This window comes from Sparus aurata, chromosome 4 (assembly GCF_900880675.1).
Source record: "Sparus aurata chromosome 4, fSpaAur1.1, whole genome shotgun sequence".
Classification (NCBI taxonomy): domain Eukaryota; kingdom Metazoa; phylum Chordata; class Actinopteri; order Spariformes; family Sparidae; genus Sparus; species Sparus aurata.
The window spans coordinates 458,116-480,186 of record NC_044190.1 but is presented as its reverse complement, the minus strand read 5'-3'; the positions used below and the strand labels follow the sequence as shown (position 1 = coordinate 480,186).

Below are 22,071 nucleotides of genomic sequence, written 5' to 3'. Positions count from 1 at the left end.
CCTGTGGAATGCTGGTCGTGCAATATACATAAACCCTGATGTGTGTGTCAACTTGCTGTCAGAGAAGAGGGAGCCAGAAATCACAGCTGGTATCTGTCTATCGATCAACTGTAAAACATTTTTAGAATCAATATAAAGTCAATATTTTATATTCAAGATCTTTTTATTGAAGTTTTCTTAATGTACCAAATGTGCAGTGTGTTACAGCCATTACAGAGACATGAAAGGAGTATGGTAAAACAAACACAACATGCACCAGTGGAATGTGTAAGAATCCCAAAAAAAAAGAGAAAGAGAAAGAAAAAAATAATAATAATAATTAAAAAATAATAATAATAATGAATAAATAAATAAATAAAAACAGTGTACAAAACAATCCCTCCCCTGTCACTGCCAGTGTATTTGTCATATCATAGATCACTGTTACACCTAAAGCCTGCACTAGGAGTGAGTGAGAAGAATGCAGCGTAATTGAGCTGTACTCAAGGGCCAAGCCTTTACATAGTCTGGAAAGCTTTTAGGAAGGGACCCCACATTTTCTGGAACTTCTTATTTGAATGCTGAAGTGAGTACCTGATTTTCTCTAGTTTTAAGGACATGATGTCTTCCAGCCATTGTGTATGAGTGGGAAGAAGAGCATCCTTCCATCTGAGCAGAATTGCTCGTCGAGCCAGAAGGGAAACAAAAGATAAAGTGCGTTGTTTTGCTGTAGTTAACTTTTTCTCCCCTTCCATGACCCCAAACAAAGCAGTCAATGGGTTTGGATCCAATTTGATGTTTAACACCTGAGAAAGTGTATGAAAGACTTCTCTCCAATATTTATTAATGCTTGAACAGGACCAGTACATGTGGATGAGAGAGGCTTCCACATGTTTGCATTTGACACAGTATGGGCTAATACCCGGGTATATGGAGGACAGTTTTGCTTTGGAAATATGAGCCCTGTGTACCACTTTAAACTGAATAAAACAGTGTTTTGCACAGAGGGAGGTTGAATTGATCAATTTAAGTATGGAGACCCAAATGTCTTCTGAGAAAAGGAGACCTATGTCCTCCTCCCATGCTGTTTTAAGCTTATCTGTGGGGGCACTTCTAAGATCCAACAGCTTGCCATAAAGAGTCGAAATTAGCCTCTTTTTAAGTGGATCTATAGAAAGGACAGTGTCGACAACGTTCGAGTCTGTCGCTGTTACAGATCCGGGCATCTGAGAGAGAACAAAATGCCTTGCCTGAAGATACCTGAAAAAATTGGACTTAGGGAGGCTGAATTTCCTGCTTCACTGCTCAAATGATGCCAAACTATTGTTTATGAATAGATCTTTAGAACATACAATACCTTTCCTGTGCCATTCTTGAAAGGCAGAATCCTGACAGGATGGTTTGAAAAGGTAGTTTGATGCAATGGGACTTAGGAGAGAAAAATTATGGAAACCAAAATACTTACTAAACTGGGCCCAGAGTTTTAGAGAATGTTTCACCACTGGGTTTCTAGTTGATTTGAATGAGGCAAGTGGGAGTGAGGATCCAAGAAGTGCAAGAATTGACAAACTATCATTTGATTGCAACTCCATTGCCACTCAATCAGGACAATTGGGCTGGCCATAACAGGAGGACCAAAAAGCAAGGCAGCGCAAGTTAGCAGCCCAATAGTAAAAGCGGAAGTTTGGAAGGGCCAGACCCCCTGCCGCCTTGGTCTTTTGAAGATGAATCTTATTCAAACGTGGTCGTTTACCCCGCCATAAGTATGAAGAAATAACTGAGTCGAGAAGTTGAAAAAAGGATCCGGGGATAAAGAGTGGTAAGGCCTGAAAAAGGTATAGAAATTTGGGCAGAATTATCATTTTGACTGAATTGATGCGACCTACAAGAGACATCGACAGGGGCGACCACTGTGTTAGGGTTTGTTGAGTTTGATTTAACAATGTGATAAGATTCTCTTGGAAAAGATCCTTGTGCTTCCTTGTCACGGATATGCCCGAATAGGAAAATTTATTGTTCTCAATTTTAAATGGCAAACAGGTAAAATCTAAGGCACATGCCTCATTATTGATTGGAAAGAGCTCACTTTTATTGAGATCGAATTTATAGCCTGAAAGTTTACCAAACTGACTGAGAAGCGACAGAGCAGGGGGTAGAGAGACCGTCAGATAAGAGATGAAGAGCAGCGGGTCGTCAGCATAAAGTGAGACCCTATGCTCAGTGTCACCTCTCCAGATACTAGATATATCCTTGCAAGAGCGGAGTGCAGTGGCAAGTGGTTCAATAGCCAGATCAAAAAGCATGGGACTGAGAGGGCACACTTGACGGGTTCCACGATGTAAGTTAAAGGGTCTTGACCTTTGAGAGTTAGTACGAAATGAGGCTGTGGGGCGCAAATAGAGTAAGTTGATCCATGAAGTAAAGTTTGGACCAAAACCAAACTTGTTCAGCACAGCAAATAGGTAGGCCCATTCGACGCGGTTGAATGCTTTCTCTGCATCGAGGGAAACAACGCATTTAGGGACATCTTCAGAGGCAGAGTAGATAATATTTAACAGTCGTCTTATATAAAAGTAAGACTGCCTGCCTTTAACAAAGCCGGTTTGGTCTTTGGATATGATTGTGGGAAGTGCATTCTCCAACCTATGGGCTAGGACCTTGGCCAAAATTTTAGCGTCTGTGTTTAAGAGGGAGATAGGCCTGTAGGAGGTGCATTCCGTTGGGTCTTTACCTTTTTTTTGCTATAAGTGTAATACAGGCCTCAGTAAATGAAGGAGGGAGGGAACCTTGTCTGCAAGATTCTGGGAGAACTGAATGTAACAATGGGGAAAGCAGCAAGGAAAACTTCTTGAAGAATTCTGCCGGGAAGCCGTCAGGACCTGGACACTTACCTGGCTGCATTGAGGAAATGGCGAGTGCTATTTCTGCTTGGGATATAGGCTCTTCTAATCTCTTCCTTAAGTCTGGTGAAAGACTTGGAATACAGAGACCATTTAAATAATCAGAAATCTCATCACAATCAGTCTGAGAATCTGAGGTGTATAGCTGGGTATAGAAGTCCCTGAAAGCATCATTAATTTGTGAATGATCTGTAGTTGTACGGCCATTTGGTAACCGGATATTAGAAATTTTTTGTTTAGCCTTGGAGCCTTTGAGATGGTTGTGTTGGGCCTCACCTTACACAAGGCCCGGTTAAGGTGTGTTTAACAACAATAAAAGGGGGATTTAGATTAAATTTGGCTATCAATAATAATGAATGATTATTTTGGATAATTATTAATTATGATAAATAATATGATCCAATTTGCATTAGATCACCTCGGGGCACCACCCTTGAAGAAGGGAAAAAGATAGCAATTTTACTAAATCAGTCTCATAAAAACGTACTGAACTGTTTATAACTCTGGTTAATAATTAACTTAATAACTACAACCAAATTCACCATAACAGCTAGTAATGGTTGAAGGATTTTGGAGTTCTTGACAGTGTAGAGGTTGGCAACATTCACTCATGTACAATATTAAATAGACAGCAAGAAGGTTCAAGATCTTTTATTTAACACAAAATGGAAACACACAATCTAACTAACATGTACTATACCAGTGTGTGTGTGTGTGTGTGTGTGTGTGTGTGTGTGTGCGAGTGCCTGGCAGAACAAAGGAACAATGGCGGTCAATGATATCACATGTGGGTGTGATATGCTCTAGCCTCAAGGAATGTGTGTGTCTGTGAGTATGTATGTGTGTGTGACGTGGTGCCAGGTTATAGAAGATGGTTAGTTGCATGCAGAGACCCTGAGTCTGTGTGAAGCATAATTTAACTAATGTCGAATTGGCCGTCTAGGAAAGCAAACTACCAATAACTTGACTCGAGGTCACCATAACACCAAAACATTGAACAAACACATCAATTGAACACATTACATCAACCAGAGTTTAAAGTCCTGTGCTTAGCCGTGCTATGGTTTGCTATCTAAGCCCAGTTCAACGTTACCAGTCTTTGAGGAGAAGGTGCTGGTGGTTGCAGGAGAAAGTTGGGGCTCCAAGGTTGAACAAGCTGCTCTTGCTGTGCAAGGTTTGATGAAAGTCGGCAGAGGAGGAAACTGGTCGCTCCTTTACTTTGTAAGGATAGCAGCTCGGTGCTAACCTGCTTGGTGTTCCTTAGCTCCTCAGATTGGCAGGACCTCGTGTCGCTGCAGTGAGGAGAAGTTCTTTGGGCCTGCTGCCAATGCAGCTTGCAGCTCTCCACAGCTTGTTGGGCCCAGAAGAAGGGATCTAGAAGGCAGGCAGCCCCGTGGGGGGAGGTGGAGAGGAGCCCCTGAAGATCCAAAGTTAAAGGAGTAGAGCGCGTTGAGTGAGAGAGAGAACATTGAATGCTCTGGGGTTTTGACTACCTGATCAGCAGGGGGTCTGTCACCCTGACCAATAGTAGCTCAAACCTGAATTCTGCACCTAGGTGTGAAGAATGGGAAATTCTGGGACACTGAGTTCATTTCAGAGTCCATTTTGAAATCCACAATGAATGACTTCATCTGTGGGTCCCAACAGTTGGCTAGTAATTTGTCTGATTTGTCTCCATATATGTAAAACATGGCTTTACTTTTTAAGAGTGATTGTTCAATTGAATGAGTGGTGAGTAAATCAAATTTAGTCTTGAGTTCCAATCGCTTTTTGTAAAGATCTGGGGACTTAGTCCGAGCATATTGTATATCAATCTCTTTGATTTGGTAGGCTAGGTCTGATCGCTCCTTATTGGATTTCCGCCTCACCTGCGCAGTGTAAGATATTATCTGTCCCCGGAGATAAGCCTTGAGGGAATCCCATACAATTAGACTAGATATGTCTGAAGACATATTAGTAGTGAGAAAAAAGGCTATCTCCTTTTCCATGAATTTAACAAAGTTATCGTCCGACAGCAAAGTTGAATTAAATCGCCACTGTCTGTCTCTTTGTGGCCGGCCACGAAGGGACATATTTAGGACAATAGGAGCATGGTCAGTGATGATAATACTCTGATAATCACAGGAATGAACCAGGGGAATCAGTTGATTGTCGATGAAAAAATAATCGGTCCTTGAGTATGTGTGATGTACGTGTGAAAAAAAGGAGTATTCCCTGTCGCATGGGTGTAGAGCGTGCCACACATCGCAGACACCATAGTCAGAGAGAAAAGCCTGAATGAAACGGGCTGATCTACTCGCCGTGCTAGGGTTCGTAGACGATCGGTCCAAAATCGGGTCAAGCCAACAGTTGAAGTCGCCACCGAGTATAAGAGAGTATGTATTAAGATCTGGGAGCAGGGAGAACACTCGTTCGAAAAATATTACGTCATCCACATTAGGGGCATAAACATTTACAAGTGCGACTAATGTGTTGTATAATTTGCCAGAGATGATCACATAACGGCCAAACTTGTCAGAGATCACATTATGCAGTTCAAATGAAACATCCTGACCGATAAGAATTGAAACTCCTCGGGCCTTGGCTTGAAACGAGGAATGAAATCCCTGCCCAAACCATCCTGTAAGCAGGCGGCTGTTGTCTGAACAGCGAATATGGGTTTCTTGTAGGAAGGCTATTTCTGTTTTGAGTTGTTTTAGATGTGTAAAGACCTTTTTTCTTTTAACAGGGTGGTTAAGACCCTTAACATTCCAGCTCACCAGCTTCAAGTGTCCACTCATATCGTTTGACAAGGAATATTAGGATGTGAGAACAGTGACCTAGGCAAAAAACTTAAGAGAGATTGAATGTGGCTTGTGTATAGTGCTAGTTTCAAAGGAAATAAAGCTTTTCTGGCAGTGACATATCCCCCCAACCCACCCTCCCCAACCAAGACAGCTGCTAGAAAAAAAAAGCAGCACGCTCTTCAGAACAAACATTACCCAGTGACCGATCTTCCTGTCCTACACTAAACTAACTATTTCTCCCGTATTGTGAACATTTGTGGACTTGGCACCTCAAACACAACATGTATAATTTAGAAGGGGAGAATCCCTTATCAAAATAAGGCTCAGACACCCTGACATGAGCTCTGAGATGTGTTTACAAATAACATAAAGCAAATATCCCTGCCCTTAACAATGTAAAGTTATAATTGTCAACTAAAGTTATTGCAGAGCTTGCAGATAAGATGGAAAAAAAACCAACTTATTAGAGCTTGCCAAGTCAGATTAAATTGAATATTAATAATGCTGCTAAAAGAACCAGGCTGCAAGTGATAGGAGAATGGAAATAAATTCTGTTTCACTTACACTGTAAATGCAAAATGAGAACAGCATGAAATGTCTTTGCAAACATGAATAAATATCAGCAATAGTTGTCTGACAAAGCAAGCGGAGCGAAGATACTCACGTACAAGCTGGAGGATTGAACATGTTCACCTATATAAACAAACCACACAAGCTAACATGGCACTGAACCTGCAGAATGGCAGGACCGCAAACGGTAGTGAGTTGTTGCATAGTCCCATTATGACTGTTTCAGAGACCTGCGGTGACTCTCGATGTACTTGTGCGCCTCGTCCACAGTGTTGATCCACTTTCTGGCTCCACCAAACAGTGTGAGACGGAGCTGGGCGGGGTAGAGAAGAGCCGGCTTCAGACCCAGTTTATAAAGTTCTGCCATTACTCCACTGTATTCTGCACGCTGGTTGTGAACTTCGGGGCTGTAATCCTCCACAACCCAAACCGGCTGGCCGTGATATTCAAGTTTCCCTCTCCGCCGTGCCTCTCTGATGAGAAGATCCTTCGTCTGGTACCGGTGCAGGCGGAGGATGACCGGCCGTGGTCACTGTCCGGGGGCTGGCTTGGATGCTAGAGAACGATGGACTCTGTCGATTTCTGGTGGTGAGGGCAGCGTGTTATTCCCAAATATCTCACACAGCAGCTTCGAGAAGAACTCAGTGGGAGATCCACTTTCAATGGACTTTGGTAGACCAAGGATACGTATGTTCTGCCTCCTGCTTCGGCTCTCCAAGTCGGCAACTTTAGCTTTTAGCCGAGCATTATCGTCGCGTAAAGTCGAGCAAATACTCTCGAGGTCCATAACTCGTTGACTGAGGTCCTCTGCAGCAAGTTCAAGGGACGAGACACGTTGGCCATGGTCCTCCACTGCAAGCCGCGTTTGGTCAAGTTTAGTGTTGAGCTGGCTGAATGAGGTTATGAACTTGGTGGCTATCGCCTCGCGGTGTTCCTCGAGCAGCTTGGTGATAGCTTCCAAGGTTAGGCTAGCAATAGCATCGTCTTTTTTGCCCGACTTGCCTCCTTTCGCAGCCATTTCAGAAAAAACAGGGCTTGTTCAGGCGAAGCAAAAAGAGAGAAAATAAGAAAGGAAAACGGGATTCGTTTTGGCGTTAAAGTTGGAGGCCTGGGTGGTTTAAAATGTTAAACGTTCACGGGAGCAACATGTCTACTCCATCTGCTCGTTAACCGGAAGTCCTCTAAAGTCAATATTTTGACAACACCATTGCATGCTCAAAAGAGTGAATGGGGTATTAAAACTCTCAGTCCAAACCAACCAGTATACATTTTTTTTTCTTCGAGAGATTACAGTGATTGCTAATATTTACATGGGTGTAGAGAATAAGTAGGTAGAGGTTCTGTTGATGCACAATCATGAAATGTTTTAGACAGCCAAGAGAACACACTCTCACAGGAACCTTTTTTGTGTGTCTTAATTCTCTTTACCAGTTAAGATGGAGATTCGGACATTGAAAGCCTCAAAGCCAGAAGAGGAGGAGGAGCATAAGGAGACCTTCATTGCGTTTGCGAGGGTCTACAGCGGGGTGGTAAAGAAAGGACAGAGGTTATTTGTACTGGGACCAAAGTATGACCCCGCCCAGGGCCTGAGCATGGTAAACACCCTGTTATCAATCTCCCTCTTCAGTAACACACACATTTAGGGCAGTAACCACAAAACAAAGGTATCAAACCACAATTGCAAATGCACAAAATATTTATTACAGCTTCACATCAGATAGTAACTTAACGAAAAGTAGTCTTCTCACAATAGTTAATATTTGTGAAGAGTGCAAAACTATCAAAACCAGTTTAAGAGACACCCTGCTCCTTTACTACTCACCCAGATGGTTGGCTAACCTAGCTAGTTGACAGTCGTTCACTCGAGGTGACTTTAAACGCTGCACTCTGTGAATCACTGAAAACCAGGAATATAGCCAACTACAATACAGCAATACACTGAAGCATGCCCCTACTCTGTATTACCACCAACAATAATAATTAAATAATTAAAACTCAAAGCCTTGTGAAACAACCCATGTTCTCAGGCTGCTAACACTAAGAATAAATTATGCTACATCACAGAAAACAAACAAAGCATGAGCTTTGGTTCTTACTACAAAGGCTGCTATCCACAAGCTGCCAAGTGGCATTGATTCAAAACACGTTTAATGTGAAAGCTGCCACACTGCCAGTTACTCTCAATTTCCCTTGTACCTAATCAGACTGTAGTAAAAACAAAATATAATATAATGTACTATAATATAATACAGACAATGCAGATCATCAGATAGATAGATAGGTAGGTAGGTAGGTAGGTAGGTAGGTAGGTAGATAGATAACTATACAATTTTGTTTTAGATGTGGGTAAACCCGCTAAAAATAGGTGATTGACTCCTCTCCCATTGACAGGAGATGGCTATTTTTTTTGCTTGTGTGTCATGTACATCATCAAGAACAAACTGGAAAAAACACAGAACACTAGAAAGTGGAAGATCATATATCTCATTAGACTACTGCAAGAACACATTCGAACTTGGTTTACTCAATAATATACTGAATTAGTCACATTGTTTTATTTTCATAGCTGATGATGAAAGTTGCTAAGGAGTGAGACATCGTGCTTCTGTCTCATCTCTGTTGCACATGTGCAGTTCTGACCAGGCAGCTGGAAAGGCTCAGGTAGTGACAAGGAAGCCAGTGACAATATAGTGGTTACATTTTGCTTAAACGGAGACGGCTGGAAATATAATAATGAGCGAGTGGCATCCAAACTAAATGGGAAGTGAATACTTAGTCGTGGTCAAAAGTTCACATCCTTTGGTAAAGAACATGTATGTTATGGTAGTCTTCAGTTCGGTTGATTTCTACAACTCTAATTTTTCTGTGATGAATGAGTGGAACACTTACGACTTTGTCACAAAAACATTCATGAAGTTTGGTTCAATTATTAATTTATTACTGGTCATCTGAAAATGTGACAATATACATACAGTAATTGTAATATTTGGTTATTTAGGCCATTTTCACTTTAATAAGGTGCTTTTGATACCCTGTATTTCTTCATTAAACCCTGAAGAGGCTTTTTGTTTATTACCAAGGTAAGGCATTCCCTGTAGATGTACATATTTTTTGTTTATATTTTTATGTAGGTTGGGACTGGTTTGTAAGCTGTAAGTTTAGAAGTGGATGTAAACTTTTAAAAATGACTGTACCTGTCCATGCACTGTTATTAAATGTTCTTAAATACATTATTTCAAATACCACATTTGTCAGCCACTTTGCTCCTCATGTTCATTCCTTCTCTCATCCCTGCCAGATGCCAGAGGGTTCCAGTGCTTCACAGTGTGTGCCTGAGGTGCCTCATCTATCCTGCTGTTCCTTGGAAAGCCTGTACCTGCTGATGGGCAGAGAGCTGGAGGAGCTGGAGGAGGTGCCTGCAGGAAATGTCCTCGGTAAATACGTCTTTACATTCTTGCTGGTTATTGCAGTGCTGTGGCTGTTTTTTCATTTTTCCATAATCTCAACTGGTCAGAGATTTCAGAAACTCTTTCTGTAAAAAAAAAAAACAAAGAAGAAAAGTTTAGTTTGGATGCTTGGAAAACATTGGATTGTATTCTTGTAACTTCAGCAAAATCTGAGAAATGATTCTGTGGTATTTGACATGAATGGCTTTATCAGGTGTACATCATGTGGTACAGACATTAGCCAGGAGCAGCCTTAAATCCAAGCTGAATTAAAATGACTCTTTTTCCGTCACTTTCCCCTCTTCTTCGGTGGTGTTAGATGCTAAGTTTAGACAGTCGAAAGATACCCAACCAGCATTTTCTTTTTCAATGCTAATGAATGTATTGCCTTAGCCGGTAATACTTAAGCAGTATTACCCGAGAGGGTGTGCTTTAACGTCATTTGAGCACGACAGTGATGCGGTCAGCGATCGCAAGCAGCACTGAAATATATAATCCAAATATATCCATGTTGATGGACAATTTGCTCTCAAATTTTAAAGGTTTTTCCAAGTGTGTGTCGCATTTCCATCGAAACACATGGGGTCTGACCAATAACTGAAACAAAATCAATGGAACGTAGTTAACCACTACAGCAAATAATCCAACCCTTAGCAATGACCTAGCAACAGAAAGGGTTTTCTAGTCCCAGATGAGGGAACTCTGAGCTGACGTTGATGTTTTATCGCAGTCTCGGAATTTCCCGAAATAAATCAATACTGCACAGATAAACAGAAAATGCTTATTTTTATCGCCAAAGTTCTAATAAAGATGTTGTTTTTTTTCTTTTATATTTTTATAAAACGTTTTCACCGCGGTCACTAGTGTCTCTCACACCGAAGGGAATAGGCTACCCTCTCGGCTGAAACGGGACACTTTATCCTATTCATGTGACTTTGGCAGCTGACAGGTGGTTTGTGATTTATTTTCATGAGTAATAGATAACGTTTAAAAAACAAAATATAAAAAAATACTCAGCTTGGACTTGTTTCATTTTTATCTTATTATTATCTCATATAAAGAACAGAGAAGTTCCAGATTCATCACTTTATTTACCTCCAATGTGCTCTTCTTTTGTTATAGTCACAAAATCTACATCCTGTTTAGTGCTTTTCAGATACTCCTGAAAACATCTGACAGCCCAAGATGTAGTCTGTTCATTCCTGGACAATTCCAGTTGATTGAGCTCTTCATGTGACATAGGCAAAAATCTTTCCTTTTTTGCCTTTTGGTTCTTCTCATCCTCTTCCAACCATTCATCCAAACTGAGACCACCAAATTAATCAAAATTAACAACAAACCGATCGATTTTGTTGCCTATTTTTCCGCCATATCCTACTCCAGCTCTGACAGTTACAGTGTTGCCATGGAGATGGAAACAATGTTGCCACAGACTTGGCAGACTAATATTTTGAGTAAAGAGTCAGGCGTGCTGTCATGCTGATTTGAGCATGTTCTAAATTTCTTGTTGACCAATCAGATTGCTTGGTCGGAACTACTTGTTGTATAATTGTACTTGTACTACAGACTGCATCCCTTATTTAGACCCCTCATTGTAGTATGTATAGGAGCATGAGAGCATCCACTGCCTACTGGCCATTGGCATCTGTCCATAGTCAATATTAAAGGATGAACTAATCTGTCAATGTCATGCCTTGGAAAATAGCCCTGCTGTTTAGTTTGAAAATCTTTTGTCCTTATAACAGACAGGGAGGGTCAAACAAAATATGCTACTGGTTGTATCACAGAAAATGTAGGATTAATTGTTGGAATAGGAATAGCACTGTTGGAGCTTTACATTAGTAAATAAAAGTCAGGATTTGTTACCTCTGCTGCTTCGATTTTGACGAACACAGTCTGCTTTTTGGAGTCGGGTTTTATTTGTTTAAAATAGTTTGACCTACTTGTTGGCTTTTGGTGTAAATACCGTGTCCCAAACTAATGACTGTACTGTTTTGTACTACCACCACCTCTTCATACCTCACTTTTACAACTTGTGAACTACAAATTGAGTCAAACCCTCAATCTTTATTCTCTAGGTTTCTATAAAAGCTCATGCATCTTCCCCTTCACCTTTTCCCTTGATTCAACTACAGTATATGTGTACAGGCTAAATATAAATACAACAAATAATTATTTGAGTTAAAGTTAAAATGTCATGCATTTTTAAGTTCTAGTTCCCATATGTGTGGATTTGCACATGTGTTTGTTTTATGGTGGAGTCAAGGTTCAAGGTGATTTATTTGTCATTATACTGTATAATAGGGTTGCATATTAAATGAAGTTACTTATTGCCCCTCTTCATGCTCCACACACATCTTTGTGAATGAAAACAGCAGCAACAGATAGTGATGATAACATTTTTCAACATCTTCATATTAAAAGTTTGACATTGGAGACAAAACTCTTTTCTCCACAATGATTAAGCACCAAGCATTTGATGATGTTAACACAGAGTCCACTTCTCCTCGTCCTGCTGTAGTCCTGCACTCTGTGGGCTCAGGTTGCAGTCCACCAGTTGAGTGCAACTGCTTGATCCAGGATGTAGTGGTGCAGGCATGTCTGTTGAGATGTGGGCACAACAATCTATGTGTCAATATTGCAATATGAGTCAAATTTGTCCAAAAATCTGAGCAGGATTTATCCTGACTCTCTAACTCTCCTCCCTCTCCAGTGCTGATTAATGTATTTCTGTCACAGTTAATGTGTTTCAGCAGCAAATACTGCCATTGTCTTAGCCAGTGGAATTCTACATATTTGCTATTACCATCAAATCTCATTATAAAAAACAACAATAAACAAAACCAACAATTAATTGGTCATATTAATCAGTATGTCTCGCAATGTAAGCATGTGCATTAGTCCCATCAAAGGATATGCAATGTGAAGTAAGGCAAATGAGCTCAAACACCTTATTAACTTTTTTGCTGCTTGACTCAGAAGGAAAACTTGCACAGTTCTCATTTTCAATGTTTAATCAATCAGAGATGTCTGTTTAATATTGCTTAATATAGTCTGATTTATGGGTTATTGGCTTCATGTGAATTTGTGTTGCTTGAACTCTGCATACACAGCAAAGAACCTATCACAATCATTCTCGATCATAAATAGAGTTCTCTAAGTCATTTGGTGAAAATATGTACGATATCATACATTACTGATAATAATAAAACGTTTTTTAAATGTTTGATGTCAAATGTCTCTGCCACACAAGCTTCAAACAGTGTCCCAACTTCCAGGGACTTAATTTTCTTTTTAGGAAAGTTAGTTTTTTCCTTCTTAAACATACCTTAGAAAATGTTCACTTCTCTGACAGTGACGCAGTGCACCTTCAAACTCACTTCAGAAATAGAAAAAAGAACCTCCTCTTCAGTGTTGGGCACTTTGCTTTTAAAAAGTATTTAGTTATAGTTACTAATTACTTCTCCCACAAAGGAACTGAGTTAGTAACTGAATTACTCCACTATAAAAGTAAGTAGTTACCAGGGAAAGTAACTATATCGTTCCTTTTGTTTTTCTAAGTTTAAATATGTCTAAGGATTTGGATTTTTTTCTAAGCAGGTTTCACAAGCCAGTTGCATAGAGTAGAACTGCATAGACAGGTACCTACACAGAACCTTTATTTGTGTCCTTCTTTGTTAGTGGCTCTCACGTTAGCCACACCTGGCCTGCTATTATCATCAACAGTGTCAACAATGGTGTTTTTGGCCACTAGTTTTGTAGAAGCGTTTGCTATTGAGAGATGCTTCATTAGATTAGAGTTGCTTACAATGAACGTGGACAAACACTTAGCTCTTGGACATAATATACACTTCACATGTATGTTCTTGCCTTTTACCTCAAGGAGATTAAAGTAGTGTCTGTACTTCCACTTTGAAAACGCCAACTTTCCCTCCGGGCTCGCCATTGCTGCATCTTACCTCTGCTAGTTTGTGTGTGTGAGACTGCTGTGTGAGTGTGTGGTTTGTGTGTAAACTGAACACTTCCTTTGATTGGCTTACAAACTCTCACTCTACCTTAGCCAATCATCATCATCACTTATGCAGTTGTCTCGCCCCTCCCTCCTACCTCACCAAAGAAAAAAAAACAGCTTTGCAGCTTGTGTGTCAGATGACATGGCTTCAATGTATAATGCGCCACATTTGATTGTAATGGTAACGGCGTTGTAACGATGAAAGTAGTAATTTGTTAGATTACCCATTACTGAAAAAAATTATTCTGTTTGTTACCCCCTTTTTTTTTGATCGCCGTCATTCCCATCACTGCTCCTCTTGAAAAAAGTAAATGTGTCTGTAGCAACTAATAATGTAATAATGGCTCATAATGTAATAATGGCTCATAATGTGATAATTTCAATGTAATAAAAGTTCATAATGTAATAATCGGCTCATAGTGTAATAACATCACGAACGCATAAAGTAATAAGGGCTTTGCGCATAATGCAATAATTTAATAACTTATTACATTAAGAGCCTTATTGATGCTGCTCATAATGTGATAACAGCTCATAATTTACTAATAGCTCATATAGTGAGAAAAGTGTTGCATTATCATCACTTTACTTCTGTGTGACTATACTTAATACACTTTAGAATCAATTGATCAGTCTAGAAGTTGGAAAGTTAGTTAGATTAGTTTGCACCTAAAGTCTGCAAAGTAGTGAGAAGATGAGTCCATGTTTGGCATAATTAATTATTATTATAATTATTAATAGTTAATGCCCTCGACATCTGTACATCTGTAGTCTCATTTAGCCACTTGTTAGCAACCACCATATTTTAAAGACACGTAAATGCTTTTATATCCAAAGGTGAGGTATTAACTGACATTTTTTTAAATTTATTTAACCTTTATTTAACCAGGAAAAAAGACTCATTAAGATTGAAAAACCCTTGTACAAGAGTGTCCTGGCCAAGACTTGCAACAGCATAATCGTACATATACACAAACACAAGGTGAACACAAACATTAAAGACACTTAGCATCCAAAACAGCCACATTTGAAGGTCAGCTACAGTAATTAAAGCCTCAGGCAAAACATCTACAACCAGATGTCTCTGCCTCCAGGTCATCCAATTTCAAAGTTTTTTGTAGCATGTTCCAGGCAGAGGGAGCAGCAAACCTAAATGCTTTCTTTCCCAGTTCAGTTCTGACTTTTGGGACAGACAGCAAGAACAAATCCTGAGACCGAAGATTGTACGTCCCAGCATTACTTTGGTCAATGTAGGACAAAAGGTAAGAAAGAAGAAAACCTAAGATTGCCTTGTAAATGAGAATATGCAGGTGTTTCAGTCTGCGTATTGATATGGAGGACCATCCAACCCATTCGTACAGTGTACAGTGATGAGTCGGTGCTTTATGAACCTCAGAGCTCCATGATACAGTGTCAAGAGCATGTAAACTTTGAGATGAGGTTTGCATATATACAACGTCACCATAGTCCAGAGCAGACATAAAAGTGGCAGCAACCACTCTCTTTTTGGATTTACAAGAAAGGCAGGATTTGATCCTAAAATGAAAACCCAGTTTCAGTTTAAATCTTTTTACCAGCTGCTGAATATGATTTGCGAAGGAGAGGGATTCATCAATTGATATACCAAGATATCTGTAATTGGAAACACACTCAATCTTTAAACCCTGAGAAGAGAGGATTGAGGGCAGATTTTGTGGTTTTGATTTTGTATTAGAGAACAGCATGACTTTAGTTTTGTCAGCATTTAAAACAAATCATACAAATGTTCTTGAATATTTTATGTTGTAGAACAAAATGTGAAAATCTCTTGTGTTAGCCATAGACTTTATTTCAGGTGTTTAACTGAATTTCGGAAGATCCATTTCAGAATCCCATTTCTGAGTAGAGGTGTGCAAAAAGCCAATAGAATTTGGAGAAACAATTGAGAAAATGGAGAATTTGGTTTTTATTATTGCAGAAAATAAGATCCGTAGCAAACACAAGTTTCACAAGTCACACAATTTGATCAGAAAGATAATATTCACACATTTACACAATGTTAATGAATTTTGAAGTGTAAATGCAAAACGACAGAAGTAAAGCTATTCTTAGCTTATAAGCTAATAACTACATTGCCACCGCATGAATGTGACTATACTTAACACACTTAAGTATCAGTTGATCAGTCTAGAAGTTGTAAAGTTATGCTGCTCGTATCATGCATTTAACATAAGTAGTAGGAAAATAATGTTTCAAAGCCTTTATTAAATTGGCATTAAAGACCAACAATAAAAAACGGCAACATTTTGAATGGAAGGTCTTCGTTAGGTTGTTTGGAAGGAAAGAGTGTTCACTTACTTATTTGGAAAGAACAATTTTAAATCTATTTTTATTGCAAAAATTATTACATTATGAGCCGTTATTACATTATTAGTTGCTACAACGTCACTTTTGGATAAAGCACTTTCGTAAACATAAATTTAATATGTCACATTGCATGCTGTTAGAAAATAGATCAATTTCCCCATTTGGATTGATATAGCCTATTTACTACCTCTGGCTTGAGGCTTGTCCTGTTGCATCAATCAAACAATCCCACAATGCGACTGCTTTCCACCTTGTCTTGTGCATCTCGTAGTGAATAACATTACCACTTGGATGCATTCCTCTGTTCAAGATGCCGAAATAAATTTGTCATGCTACAGCCTTGAAACAAACTTTGCAGTGGACTGTGGTTTGTTTAAGGTCTGACACCGCAAAACCGAACCAGTCCCAAACTGAGAGAGACTACCTTTTTTGGGAATACAATTTTTTCTGCTTACCACCATGTTTGTGTGTGTGGAAGGTAAATGCAGGTCAGAGCAGAGCCCACTGAGCCCATGTGGAACAAAAAAAAGAAAAACAAATGTAATTTTAAAAAACTGGCCTAAACCACAAATTTGAATTCATCGATGAAATCAGTGTATCGCCAAGCCTTAGTAGTGAGCGAAAGAATGTGATCACAGTTACAAACTGATGGTGAGGAGTTCATCTGCGGACATCTGCGGGGAGCCATCTTCAAACTGGCCTTCATTTTATCTCAACTGCTCACCTTACCTATAAAGTTTTGTGACTGTGTCTTCCATGGTGTGTGACACTATTGCACTGACAAAAATCTGTCACACACACACACACACACACACACACACACACACACAGACACACAACATGAGAACATTGCTAGATGCACTGTCACAGCTGATAATAACTGTCAGATTAAACGATAATGATGATATTCCAGTATTAACCAGCACCACTTCAACAACTTTTCATGGTTCATGCAAAATGTGCCATGAGATAATAGTTATTTTGTGCATTATTGATATATGATATCATATGGATCTCTCCACTTTTTATTTAGTTCAGACTGTAAGCCTACAGATGGGCTGTAAATGAATTTTACAGCCTGGAGCCTTCTTTGGCTGGATGGACAGAGATAGACTTTATCAATGGCCGGTTTGAGTGTCTTTCCATTTAAATGCTAATGAGCTACTGCGTGCGCCGCCCACTTCTTCCTGCCTTGTGGAAGACGTGAGGATGGCATCGCGTGATCGTGGCAATGATTGAGTTTTGGGGAGAAATGGCTGGCGGACAACAAACTGAGGTGGAACCGTACATGTTTGAGCCGGAGTCTGACCCAGAACAAGAAGAGGCTCCAGAAGAAAGACAGCAGCCAAGAATGAACATGGATGTTTCTCAGTGGTTAGTAGTTAAGTCTGTTACCTCAACATTACTTTTGTGTTACTGCATAGACTAAGGAAAGTTTTACGGGCTGACTGGCCGTCTCCCCCATGTTGTTATAGATAACAACCCCCTTCTCCTGCCTCGAGTGTTTACGTTATAAAGCTTAGCCAAACCTCGGCTGGCGTTTACAAGTGTTCAGTTGCCCGGATGCAATTTAGCAATTGCCGTTACTAGAGAAAAGCGTTACCCCATATTATTATTCTTTTTTTTATTTACCTTAATGTAGCCAGGTAAGTCAATTGAGAACCTGTTCTTTTTTGCAATGATGGCCTGTAATTAGCTACTGCCAACAATTTTCAACAGCTGTAGTTTTCAATAAGCCACGGTTGCCTCCCATCACCTCTCAACCAGCAGTATTGTTTTTTAACCAGTTACAAAGGTTTATAAACTTTAAATAAATATTGCAAAAGAAACAACACCACGTGATTGCTTAGCTATCATAGTTTCCAATGATTAATAACAATTCCTGTGGCAATTGTGAACAAAACCCTACAGAACCCGAGAATATCTGCTTTATGGAAATGCCACAAGTAAGTGTGAACACTGGGCAAACATGGTTGTCATTTTGCAGCCTATTTTCTCTCTAATCTGTTGTCACTCACTTAACTTTCATAATTTCTAGGTTACACGAAGACTACAGCAGCTTCCTGAGCCATGATCATGCATGGTGGACCATCCTGGCCTAGAACTTGTCTGCCTGAATATATTTTCACTGCAGAATGCACTGAACACTTATTGGGCAGACTATGGACCTTGCATAGATGTATTCAGGGCAAGACCCTCTACATGTTTGAGCAATTTGGAGTAGATGGCAAATTGTATGTGGAAGTTATAATGATTTAATGGTTTTATGGCGAAGCATCAAAATGGAGCGTGCCACCAGGTGTGATGTAGGTGAAAGCTTTTGATAAGTCTTGTCCACAGATGCTACTTGCAAAGTTTGGTGCAAATCGGTCAAATGGACTCGGAGGAGTTGGAAAAAGTACGTTTATATTTTTTTAACAGAGCTTCAGGAGAGTTCACAGAAGCTGTGTGCAAACTTTGGTGCAAATCGGTGAAATCGCCTGGAAGAAGTTTGAAAAAGTAGGTTTGCTACATTAAGTGAATTTCGAAAAAAAAAAAAAGAAAAGGCAGACGGATAGGCCAAAATGCACGTTCCTTGATTATAGCGGTGTGACGTATATTCCAAGTTTGGCGAGTTTTTTTGGTATGTTCAGCCATGAAAAATGGGATCATTGGGATGAAAAAGTGGTCATTCGAAAAACAATAGGGACCTCGCAGGTCGAGACCTGCTTGGGCCCTAATAATAATGATATTAGGAAAGTAAATATCTGTAGTGGAACAGTTGAACTTTATATATTAACTTCAATAAAAATATGAAAATAATAACAAAGAAAGTATCTAGTTTCCATGGATGTGAACATTCAATGCTCACGTTAAATTGAATTGTGTCCAGCCAATATAGATATCTAGCCTACAGACGCTTTGTAAGCTGGTGCTGGGGCTTTCTGGGGTGGAGAGTGGGAGTTGTGCTGCCTGTCTGTGTGGTGCTGAGGATTTGTGCAGTGTTCACTGACGCAGAATGACAGTATGTTGGTTGAACCTCGACACATAACTGGCTATAACGTCCAGCTTGTCGGGTCTATCATACTGAGCTGAGAGATCTTCGGGGATTATGAGTTTCAGCACCTCGTTCTCACATTGGGAAGGGTCCTGGGAAACAATCTCGGAGATCAGGTCCAACAGTGCATCAATACAGTCTGCAGTGCAAAAAACAAAAATTAATGTTTACAGACAAATTGCACAAGAATCAAAAAGCATTGTGCTGCAGTGTTGTAAAGTTTATCTTATTTCTCCTAATTACTTCTTATTAATACATTCTCCTTACTTATTATTTATTTTGAAAACCACCTTAAAATAATTCAGATTTTTATTTGTTTGTGTTTATTTTCAACCTTTGTGTTATGCCTGTGTGTCCATGTTTATTTTAATTTGTGGGGTTTAAATGAAAGATTGTAAAACTTGCGGAATGTCACCTCTGTCTTCACTGGTTTTGCTCTGCACTCTCCCTTCCTGGACTTTGGAAAGCTCAGATTGAAAAGAGGATCCTCTGATGATATGGTGGCTTGTCCTCTATCAGCATTCTCATTGTAATGCAGTGCAGCCAGGTAGAGTCTTGAACAGTAAAAAGAAAATCAAACATGAAAACAGTTGCAAGAAATGGGCAAATGTTCTCAACAAGTAATCACAGTTTAATTATCCTGCACAGAATTCCCAGATATGGATAGGAGTAAAACATGACAGCACTGTTGCAGTATAAATTCAAGCAATAAAAGGCTGCAACAGCTCATACACTTGATCAAAAGCAGTTTGCAATCTAGAACACTACAACCCTTCACCTCTGTAATGTGAATGAAGAGTCCTCGAAGAGAGTTGTGTGCCAACACTGTGTCTTTGAGGTGGCTCAGTCTGGCAGCCAATATCTCTTGTAGTGCTAGCAGGTAACTGTAATGATGTACTGGCCTATATAAAAAAGAGAAGTGACATCAACTTTAACTTACATGTATAGCTATGCCAAAAGAAGGATCACTGACAAATGCACTCCAGGAGAAGAAACTCATTACACAGAATGTTTGGCTTGGAGTGTAAATTGTGCTGAGATGTAGCAGTCAACCATACACTCATTTTGCCCGGGGCTATGCTGACAGTTTAGAAAACATTTCCAAATGCATTATTTCACAAAATCGCCAAGACTTTGACCTGGCAGAGGGTGTGTTTATGTACTGCTTGACCGACTGGGTCTCTGGATTTGCATGTGGAGACCATGCTGATAGTTGCAAAGTGGAAGTGCCCCACCGTTTCAAAAAAGTCTCCCGACTAATCCTGCCTTGTACTGACCAAGGTTGGAGAAACAGTCAGTCTAGAAGTGGTTAGCACACACGAACAGTTTGTTGCAAACTGTAGCTGGGACGTTGCCTTCAAGAATGAATTCAATCCATGCCGCTCTTCTGTCCTCTGCGGCTGGGACATGATGTAATGTTTTCTAATGGTGGATCTCCGAGAAGGTAATGCTGTACCTGGTGGGTGGAGACACCGTACGTATGCTGTGATGGGAGGGGCGGTGGGTGGGAATATTCAAATGTTTCGGTCAATGAAGTCGGTGACCAATTCAAATTTGACCCGCTCATCTGCAAACTGCAGGAAGACACTGTCAGGAATCTGTATCTAACTCAAAAAAACATAGACCGTCTTTTTTCCAAGTTTATATGCGTGTGGCAACACCATAGACCCAAAATAACACACCTAATCCCCAAAAAAGTGAGTTTTTCATAATATGGGACATTTAAATGCCAAAAATGTGCTATTCCAATACTTTTCTTCAGCGCTACCAAGTAGGTCCAATTTTTCAATTACTAAAGATGCCGTATTGTGCTTATTTTCAGGTTCATACTTTTACTTTAGAATATGTTGGATTAGTGTCCATTGCTATATACACAAACTATATTGCCATAAGTATTCGCTCACCTTCCTTCACTCACATATGAATTTATGTGACATCCCATTCTTAATCCATAGAGTTTAATATGATGTTGGTCCACCCTTTGCAGCTATAACAGCTTCAACTCTTCTGGGAAGGCTTGTGTGTGTTTATGGTAATTTTTGACCATTCTTCCAGAAACGCATTTGTGAGGTCACACACTGATGTTGGACGGTAAGGCCTGGCTCTCAGTCTCCACTTTAATTCATTCCAAAGGTGCTCTGTCGGGTTGAGGTCAGGACTCTGTGCAGGCCAGTCAAGTTCATCCACACCAAACTCTCTAATCCATGTCTTTATGGACCTTGCTTTGTGCACTGGTGCACAGTCATGTTGGAACAGGAAGCGGCCATCCCCAAACTGTTCCCACAAAATTGGGAGTGTGGAATTATCCAACATCTCTTGGTATGCTGAAGCATTCATAGTACCTTTCACTGGAACTAAGGGGCCAAGCCCAGCTCCTGAAAAACAACCCCACACCATAATCCCCCCTCCACCAAACTTTACACTTGGCACAATGCAGTCAGACAGGTACTGTTCTCCTGGCAACTGTCAAACCCAGACTCGTCCATCAGATTGCCAGATGGAGAAGCGTGATTTGTCACTCCAGAGAACACGTGTCCACTGCTCTAGAGTCCAGTGACAGCGTGCTTTACACCACTGCATCCGACGCTTTGCATTGCACTTGCTGATGTAGGGCTTGGATGCAGCTGCTCGGCCATGGAAACCCATTATATGAAGCTCTCTACGTGCTGTTCTTGAGCTACTCTGAAGGCCAGATGAAGTTTGGAGGTCTGTAGCGATTGCCTCAGTGTCTGCTGACCCCGCTCAGTCATTTTACATGGCCTACCACTTTGTGGCTGAGTTGCTGTCGTTTCTTGTGCTTGTCATATCACGACTGAACACACAGGTGGCATCCTACCATGCTGGAATTCAGTGAGCTCCTCAGGGCGACCCATTCTTTCACAAATGTCTGTAGAAACAGTCTGCATGCCTAGGCACTTGCTTTTATACACCTGCGGCCATGGAAGTGATTGGAACACCTGATTTCAAATATTTGGATAATTGTGGCCATGTTGGA

General features: G+C 40.2%; 1 protein-coding gene across 1 annotated transcript in view; it reads left to right on the top strand.

Annotated features, from left to right (window-relative positions):
* The window catches only part of efl1 (elongation factor like GTPase 1), a 151,574-nt gene that overhangs the window by 5,215 nt on the left and 124,288 nt on the right, over positions 1-22,071 (top strand). The window contains exons 3-4 of the mRNA XM_030414567.1: positions 7,667-7,830; positions 9,534-9,669. Of these exons, the coding sequence (XP_030270427.1) occupies positions 7,667-7,830; positions 9,534-9,669 (300 nt within the window). The remainder of the gene's footprint in view (positions 1-7,666; positions 7,831-9,533; positions 9,670-22,071) is intronic.